General features: G+C 44.8%; 1 protein-coding gene across 1 annotated transcript; it reads right to left on the bottom strand.

Moving 5' to 3' along the window:
* Nucleotides 1-4,895: 4,895 nt before the first annotated feature.
* Nucleotides 4,896-8,608, bottom strand: SPATA31G1 (SPATA31 subfamily G member 1). Its single transcript, XM_087822551.1, has 4 exons — nt 8,378-8,608; nt 7,324-8,006; nt 7,013-7,027; nt 4,896-6,876 (listed from the first exon to the last, which is right to left on the bottom strand). Exons 1-4 carry the CDS (start codon nt 8,606-8,608, stop codon nt 4,896-4,898), a joined length of 2,910 nt encoding a protein of 969 aa, XP_087678677.1.
* Nucleotides 8,609-9,103: the final 495 nt, after the last annotated feature.

Below are 9,103 nucleotides of genomic sequence, written 5' to 3'. Positions count from 1 at the left end.
ACATGTGAAATCCTGTAAGATTGTGCTCTCTTCCACTCCTGATTAACATAGGTATGATACTGCTGCCTGGCTCCATGTCTTCAGTATCACTGGATAGGACTATGGTAGATGGAGGATAGCCTGATGGAGTTCCAGATGTGGACGATTTGACATCCTTTACATTTGAGGTTGATGGTAAGGCTAGGTCAGCAGAGAGAGTCCCCTTTTCCGGACCAAGGACTTTGGGGTGCCCTCCGAAAATCTTAGGGTTGCAGAAAGATAGAATCTCTGTTTGGAGGCTGATGTTCTTTTGGTGCATCAAAAAATCCATGTTCTGGTTGAGGATCACTTACAATTGTGTCCATCTTTATTTTATGTAACTTGTATTATAAAAAAATAGCCTTTTCTGATATAAAACTCTAGTATTTGATGTGTTTTTTCCTAAATTAAACATCCGCCCCTGCTCTGTTTTTCAGATGTTTGCTTGTGTAGTTTCATCCAGGTATAGAGTGTACTCTATCAGCTACCATCATAAATCCTTTAGTGCTTCTGGGGTTAGTACCATGATGCCTTATCCAAAGAAGAGTATGGTGCAAAGAAAATTATCCAGAGTCAAATTTGTGTTGGTTATACCAGGCTCTCATCTGGTCTAAATAGATAATCTTCATGGACACAAGAACATTATGTTGGCTGTTCTGATTAAACTGGGGCAACTTGAACTCAGGTGCTGTGATAGAGATATTTTTGCCTTTCTGGGATTTGAATGGGCTCTCCCTTCTTTTCCATCACACTATCTCCACCAGATTCTGTCTTTGGCTCTCCTTTTGTTGTCCCACAATTTAGGTACCCTTATGGCTTAGCCTTCAGTCTTCTCCCCACTCTGAGCATTGTTACTCTGTCTCATCCCTATGGGTTGGCAGCCTATCCTCAGGGCTAAAGACAAGGTCTTTTGGGAAAAGACATTTAGTACCTCTGCATCAAGCTATGGGAGCAAAACAGAAGGCAAGTGGTATTTTCTCATGAAATATGTAGATAAGTGATAGAAATTTGTGTTGGAATGGTTGCTTTGTTTTCACTTGTCACACCATGTGTCTATAGGGAATATAGTTGGAACTCTATAGAATTCTTTAGGAAAAACCAAGACCAGACTTGTAGTGAGAGGCCTGGTTCTAGTGCTGGCACTTGAGCTTATAGCAGTGTAGCTTTCTGATAAAAATGATTGACAGTGCTTTGTAAACCGTAGGAAGCAGTGAGGGACTGTCTGCAAAAGCCTGCATACTTAAACCAAGAAGCAAGTTGTATCAGCAGTCTGTCTTTTCCCCTACAGCATTCCCAGAAAGAAATTGGAATGGGGTCTTAACTGTAGCTGATCACTTCTTCCCATAGGGTAAGTGCTGTGAGTAAAAGATGGGTTTTTAACTAAGACTATGGCATCATACAGATCATAGAGGACCAACAGTACGCCACAAATGGAACTATAAGTCTAACATCTTGAGATATATTTGGATCCAAGATACTGATTTTACAAGTTGCTCTGAGAGTCTAATGGTCACACAGCGCCCATGAGGAACACTGGTCTGCCTGTCATTAATTTGGTCTGCCAATTATTAATTCGCATGAACTGTGGCAAACATTAAATGGTTTGTTACTCTTGCCCAGCTCTACAACCTACTGAGTCCTTAAAAAGACAAGAGTGTAGGACTTGGATTTTTCATAAAGCTATCCAGAGATGCATAGACTCATTAAATGTCCGTGTATCAAGTAGAAATTCAGAATTGCATTGTCTTTAAGACTTGGGGTGTGGTGTGTATGTGGGGAGGGGGCAATAGTTAGGAAGGAAAGTACCTTCAGTTCCACCCTGAGCCAGCAGGTGGTGAGGTTTGGACTTAGGCCCACAGGTTTGGGCTATAAATAAAGGTTTGGAATAGAATAGTGACAGTGAGAGGAGGCAGAGAAACAACGTGTACCTTCTGACTGGCTGTTTTTCTCAAGCAAATATACAGAGTAGAGAGAATATTGTAGAATCAAAAGAACACTGGACTGGGAATGTGGACTTGACCTCTCAGAATCTCACTTTCTTTGAAAGGCTTGATTGCCATACAACCAGGCACAATTGTTATGTGGCTGCAAGAATAGGTGAACAGAGAAGGCTGTGGAGATAGTCTGAGCTGGGCATTAAACAGATGGGAGACTTAACATGGAGAAGTACAGGAGAGCAATGAGCAAAAGGCACAGAGGGCAGAGAATACAGAAGAAACATTAGGTTGACTAGCAAGGTGTTAAATCCTAGAGTGAATTTCATGAGGTCGGAAACCACACTGTGAAGAACCTTATATGCCAGAAGTGAACTTTAAAGATATTGTGGGTCCTCTGGAGGGTTTAGGTAGGGAAGTGAGTCAGATTTCAGTGCTAAGGGATCACTTTTTTAAAAAATTGTGGGAAAAAGCCAAAATTTACCTAACAATTACCAAGTGTACAGCATAGACAATAAAATAACCTTTTATTTATAGAAGCAGTAATGTGCATTGTAGAAATTTAGAAAAACAAGCATAATTTTAAAAATTAATATTCTCAATAACCAGAGATCAGCATCTTAACTTTAGTTCATATTTTTGAATCTTTTTTCTGTGCATGTTGTGTAAATATGTGTGTTTATACATGTGGTATCTTTAAATAAAAATGAGATCCTCCTGCTTTATAACTTTTTTAAACATTAATCTCCACCTTTTCCTTTTAGTAAATTTTCATTTAATCTAATCCTCATACCATATTCACAGTTTGCCAAGTGACCTAAATATGTCATTCACTTTGACCAAACCAATATCCAGTCTAGGAACACAGGTTGCATCTGTCATGTTCCTTTACTCAAACTTTTTTTTTCTATCCAGAAATAATACTTAGTATTTTTCCCTCCATGTTTTTACGTAATTTTTTAAATCTTATTTTTAATTATAGTACTCAAACTTTTTAAAAATATGTTTTTATTAATTTTAGAGAGGAAAGGAGAGAGATAGAGCGAGAAACATCAATCGACTGTCCTGAACAGGTCCTGATCAGGGCTTGAGTCCACAGCGTGGGCATGTACCCTGACTGGGAACCGATCCAGCGACCCTTGAGTGCACAGGACAACCTCAACCAACTGAGCCACACCATCCAGGGCAATGGTACTCAAACTTTTATGACACTTGTTGAAGAGTTTGGGTCAGTTGACCTCCAGAGAATTGTAGCCATGTAAAGGATGGATTAGAAGGAATGAGAAATGATTACTGAACTGACAGTGAGGATATAGATGGAGAGGTGGAAATGGATTTGAAATACACATCATAGGTATAATTTGCAGGGCTTGATGATGAATTTGGGGAGTGAGAAGGGAAGAGTCAGGGATAGCAGGTTTCTGACTTTGGTATTGGGATGGATGTGATACCCTTCAATAGGAATGGGCATGTTGGAGGTAAAGGTTGTAGGGGAAATGATGGGTAAGTTTTGGACAAGTTGAATGTGAGATGATAGTAGGCTTTTGGATATATGGATCTGAAGCCTAGAGATGCTTAAAAATTTACCCATGTTTTGAAAGATGGCACATTATGGAATGGGTTTAAGACATTCTATATTTTTTTAATGGTACTGGTAAAATTGGACATCTATTTTATGGTAGAGTTAGATTTTTACCTACCATACACAAAAATTAGGTTAATAATCTAAACAATATATAAAATTGAAAGTGTCAGAAAAGAATGTTTTAGAAGCCACTGAAGGAAAGTGTTGGTAGATTTGATTATATAAAAATTTTAAACTTTGGTACAGTAAAAATCACCTTAAACAAAATTAGAAAATAAGCCACAGGAGAAAATACCTCCGACATGCATAATAGGTCAACATCTGTGGTAGGCAGGATAATGGCTCCCCTAAGATGTTCATGTCCTAATGCATGGAGCCTGTGTGTGATTTTATGTGGAAAAGGGAATTTAAGGCTGTAAATGGAATTAAGGTTGCTAACCAACTGACTTGATAGGAATAGTATTTTGGGTTATCCAGGTGGGCCCACTGTATTTATAAGTGTCCTCAAAAGTGGAAAAGGGAAGCAATAGAGAGCAGAGTGATGTGAGAACTTGCCTTTGCTAGCTTTGAAGATGGAGAAAGAGGGCCAAGGAATGTGGGCACCCTCTAGAAGCCAAGAAAGAAGGAATGAATCCTACCTTGTGCTTACAGAAAAGAATGCAACCCTGTCAATCTCTTGATTTTGTTTTTCTAACAAAGTAAATTTGTGTCGTCTTGTGGTAATTTGTTATGGCAGCAGTAGAAAACTAATACAATATCCAACAAATAGTGCAGGAGAAAAATGGGTAAAGAATATGTACAGGCAATTCTAGAAGAAACCCAAATGGCCACTAAACATGAGAGGCACTTGCTTTGGTAGCCTTGAGAATGAGTGGTTATTGAGCTGACCCAGGGAAAAAAAAGAGCAGAGGGCTGAGAAGAAATGGTCAGCAAGACACGTGGAGAACTTGTGGGTTAAGTGTGTAAAGAAGGGGATCATACCCAGGCATACCCTGGGTTTGCTTAGACCCAGACCAATTGTGCTCATGTGAATAGATGTATTTTTCTTCTGTTCACTTGCTATGAAGTTTTTCTCAAGGGCAGCACTAGACTGTGCTCCCCTAGCTTTTCAGCCTCACCCTGTAGAGTAGGGATGTGTGGACCCCCCAGATCGATCATCTGTGAAGGGCTTGAAAAGAAAGTTAAGCTGCAGAATCCTTGTGAAGGAATATAGCTGCTGCAGAAGTTAATAGGGAACAGACCCAGTACCCTGGACTCCAAAGAAATCATGAGTGGGATTTGTCTAATTCAGCTAGTTTATTAGGATTTCCTCTGCTTGTCTCCCCAGCCCTCAGGTGCCAGAACTACCAGCTTTTTCCTTATGCTGACGATTTGGTGGGCAGTGGTCCATGGGTGCCCAGTAACTTGGCTAACACCCTTTGGAGACCCCTGGTAAGGGGAGCCTTAGGTGTGGGGGGAGAGAGATAGTTCTCCATGTGGGCCCAAGGGCAGTGCTTACAGTGCCGAGGGATCAAAATATCACCAGCTCTCAGCCCTGCTTCTCGCTTATCTTGGGGACCTGTAGCCTTGGAGTGAAGCTGCTGGGGGAGAGCAGTGTGTAGAGAGCTCTGGTTCCTGTGCTGAGATCTTTGGAAAAGTGGGCTTACAGGGGCTTCCACTAGTCTTCTGGCCTGGGCTGGGTAGCTCTTTCTTGTAACTGTGGATGACCCCAGTCTTGCATCCCCTCCTCTCTGGTCTACTTTGGGTTTCCTGGGGTTCTTTTTGGCTGAAGATAGGACTGAAGCCTTGTCCTGTCTGTTACCTGAGACCGAAACCTCAGGGATTAAGGGATCTCTCAAGCCTGAGCAGTTCTCGTCATCCTCCATGTGAACACATGGTCCTTGAGGTGAGCCCTGGGCCACCTGAGCCACCATCTTTGCCTTCATTCTTTCCTTTCTCTGAAACCTTTGTTCTGCCCTACCGGACCCTTGTGGTTGAGGATGGGAAGGGGAGTGGGAGTGGTAACAGTGGGAGACCTGGACAGGCAGAGTTACTGGGCACTCAACTTGTGGAGGATAAGAGCTTGAAGAGTGGGGGCACAGATTGAGGGGATAAGTCTGCTGTGAAGGGCAGGAAGAGAGTCTCCAAGTGCCTGTAGTTGTGGAACTCAGGCCAGGGAAGCTGCCAAATGATTGACTTGGGCCAGGGGATCTGGAAGCAGGGCTCAACTGTAGTTTCTTCAGCCTGAGTTCTAATTCTCTATTCCAGTGCCAGGCCTGGATCCCAATGTGTGTGGACACCTCTGGGACACCCTCTCCCTGGGAGGGTGGGATCTCTGCCTTAGCTCCTGGGAACAGCTCTTGCTTGGGTAGGTCAGGCTGGTTGGGCTCAGTATTCAGAGCTTCAGCTATGGTTGGATGCCAGGGTATTGGCTGCACGGGATCCACTGCTGGAGGGCTGGGGCCCTGGGGGATGTCTCTTTGCTGCATATTCCTCCACACAAACTCAGGGTCAATGTGTGGATCGGGTAGAGGAATAGACAATGTCTTGGGAGGTGGGGCTTGTTGCTCAGTGGCCCAGCTGTTCTCTCTTTGTTCCACTGCTTCCCCCTCAGGCTTACAGTTGTCTTGGTCTCCTATAGGTTCACTTAAGTGAGACTTTGCCATAGAGTTTGGATGTGAGCTGGAGTCCCAGAATGGGAACACAGGAGGAGCACAACAGATTTCTTTCTTCTTCATGTCCCCCCATGAAGGAGCTGTAGACTCAGAGGTCCAGAGGTTCTCTATCTGCCCCATGGTCTCCCACAAAGGCTTGGACTTAGACAGGACTCCCTGGGGGTCTATTCTTAGAGACTCCAGTAGATAGGCTGAGGGAAGACTGGGAGATGAAACTGAGTCTGCAGAGACCCAAAGATGTTCTCTCTTTTGCATGCCTTTCCATAGAGTCTCAGATCCTGATGGAACACATGCAGCGCTAGTTCCATAGAACCCTGGGTTGGGGTCCAAGGCTGGGGGCTCAAAGGTCTGTGGGTTTTCTGAATTTTCTCTGCATTCCCAGTGAGGCTTGTATGCAGATGAATCTCCCAGGGGACTGCCTTTCTGGAGTTCTTGCAGGGGGGCTGAGGGAGGGCAGGGGGCTGGCATTGAAGACCCAGAGGCCTGAGGCTTCTCTCTGTGCTCCCTGGTTCCCCAGAAGTCCTTAGGTGTAGTAGGCCCTCCTTCAGAGCTGACTTGCTGGAGTTCTGACAGAGAATCTGGGGGTTGGTAAGGGGTTAGCACTGGGGGCTTAGAGGCTTGAGGGCTCTCTTTATGTCCTGTGGTTCTCCACTGAGTTTCACATCCAGGTGGAATTCCCAGGGGTCTAGTTCCTTGAGGCTCTGTTATGGGAGCTACAGATTGGCAAGAGAGCAGGATTGGGGTCTCAGAGATCTGAGGATCCTCTCTTTGCTTTGTGGTTTCCCAGAGGTCCTCAGATCCATACAGGCTTCCTATAGGGCTGACTCCCTGGAGTTCTGGTAGAGAGGCTGGGGTTGGGCTGGAAACTAGCATTGCTGGCTCAGAGGCTTTGGGGTCCTCATTTTGCACCAGGGTCCTCCATGGGGCCTCAAACCTAGTCAGGACCCCCAGAAGATTAGAGGGATACAGCAGAGAAGCAGAGAGAGAATCTGGAATGTGTTGTGGGAGGCCAAGATCCCAGACCTCAGATGAGGGGAAAAACTTGGAGGGTCTGGTTCTTTGACACTCAGGTTGTGGGTGCAGGTCTTGATCCTCAGAGACCCGAGAGGCCACTCTCTGCCACAGAAGCCACTGTGTATGTGCCTGAACACCAGAATGGACTCCTTTGTGGTCTATGGGAAAGGGTTTCAGATGGAGGGGTAGTGATGGGACAGAAGGGGAAGACGGAGGGGAACGATGCTGAGGATCAGGGACCATCTCTTTCAGATCTTTTGTAGTATGGACTTTATGTGTAGGAAACTGGGTTGGGGAGCAATACTGGGTAAATAGCAGGTTGGACCTATGGAGGAAGGAAAGCTTGTTGAAGCAGACAGAAGGACCAACAGGTAACTTCAGGGGAGAGGGACCACCTGAGCTCAGGCTGATGGCCTCCAAGGACTCACTGTGCAGAGAAGGGAGTCCCCAGAAGAGCTGGCTTTTTTTCTTCTGTAGACTCCCCTCTGATGCTGTCTTGTCCCTCACAGGCAGGTTGGTCAGAATCTGAAAGGTGGGGAATGACCTGGAAGGGCTTGGGGTCTGCATGAGTACTAGCTCTGGGGTCCCTATGGCCTTGTGGAAGTTCTCAGAATCACAGGATGGTTGGGATGGGCCTGTGGTGGCTTGCTCTCTAATAGGAACTTCTTTGGGAAGAGAACATGGCTTCAGTGGATCCAGAGATACCACCGCCTCTTCCTCTTCTTCCTTTTCTTCTTCCTCCTCTGACTTCTGCCTCCATAGATGACCAAGGAAAGCCACATGGTACAGAAGTGGTAGGCCCTGGGCAATGGAGAAAGATAGTATCAGCCTTTTCAGAGACATAAGGTGTGTCATGAAGCTCTCAGTCTCTGTTCCATGTACAGAGTGAACAGTTACTCAGCCGGCCCCACATCTGTGATCAATACTCACCCATCCAATGTTAATGGCCATTACCTGGTTCACATGTGGAGATCAGTATTCCTTACATAATCCTACATCTAGGGTAAGTGGTCACTCATCTATCTTCAAATCTAGTGTCAGTGGTCAGTCACCCAGTCTCACATTTAAGTCTTATAGTCGCTCACTTGGGCTCACATCCATGTCAATGATTTCTCACCAAAATTCAGATGTGGTGTCAGTCATTTAGCCCTCTGCACATTTATGTCACTCACCTTGACTTGCATCATGTCCCCAGAGTACCAGGGCTGAAGATGTCGCCAGCTCCCAAGCTGCCTCCACCTCCGGATCTGCCAAACCATGAATAGGAATAGTATCATTATATTCCCTGTGCTCTGGAGGCAGCTGCTGCCACAGTGTCTGCAGGCGAGGGCATGGGTCAGCTGGCCCCAGAGAAGCCCCTTGTCCCCTTCAGTCCCAAGCAGACCCTCTAGCAGCCAGTCCATTTTTCTTGGCCTAGTGGCAGTTTATCTCGATGTCATCACTGCATCACAGAACAAAGAACTCCCATCCCCCACACGCCTAACAGCCTTCTCCCTGAATTTAGGGTCAAAAACTGTCTCCACAAGACAACTCATTCTTCATACAGTGAAACCTGGGTGATCACCTTTTGTCTTGATTGCCAAGGTCAGAATTATGCTTCAGGCATTGTGGTTAAGGACATGGATTCTAGCATCGAAACTGCCTCATTCAAGTCCTAACTCTGCTACTTCCTACCTGTGAAAACTCAATCTTTCAGTGCCTCAGTTTTTTCACCTGTAAAATGGGAATATTATTAGTACATAGGGTGGTTTTGAGAATTAAATGTATAAATTTATGTGCTTAGAATTATACAAAGTGTATATGTTATATTGTGTACATGCTATATTAAAAACTTCTTTTAAGGTCCCTGATTACAAACTTCATTCCATCTTTAATAGATGGAGTCTGCTCCCTTTTTT

The sequence above is a fragment of the Miniopterus natalensis genome, chromosome 12, assembly GCF_054644295.1.
Source record: "Miniopterus natalensis isolate mMinNat1 chromosome 12, mMinNat1.hap1, whole genome shotgun sequence".
In the NCBI taxonomy this organism is placed as follows: domain Eukaryota; kingdom Metazoa; phylum Chordata; class Mammalia; order Chiroptera; family Miniopteridae; genus Miniopterus; species Miniopterus natalensis.
This window is presented reverse-complemented; position numbering and strand designations above follow the sequence as displayed.

Excerpts from the sequence above, each read along its gene's own strand:
- SPATA31G1 (XM_087822551.1), bottom strand. The coding sequence starts at position 8,608 with ATGGACTGGCTGCTAGAGGGTCTGCTTGGGACTGAAGGGGACAAGGGG. Across the intron at positions 8,007-8,377 it reads GGGACATGATGCAAGTCAAG|GGCCTACCACTTCTGTACCA; the intron begins GTGAGTGACATA and ends TCCATTGCCCAG.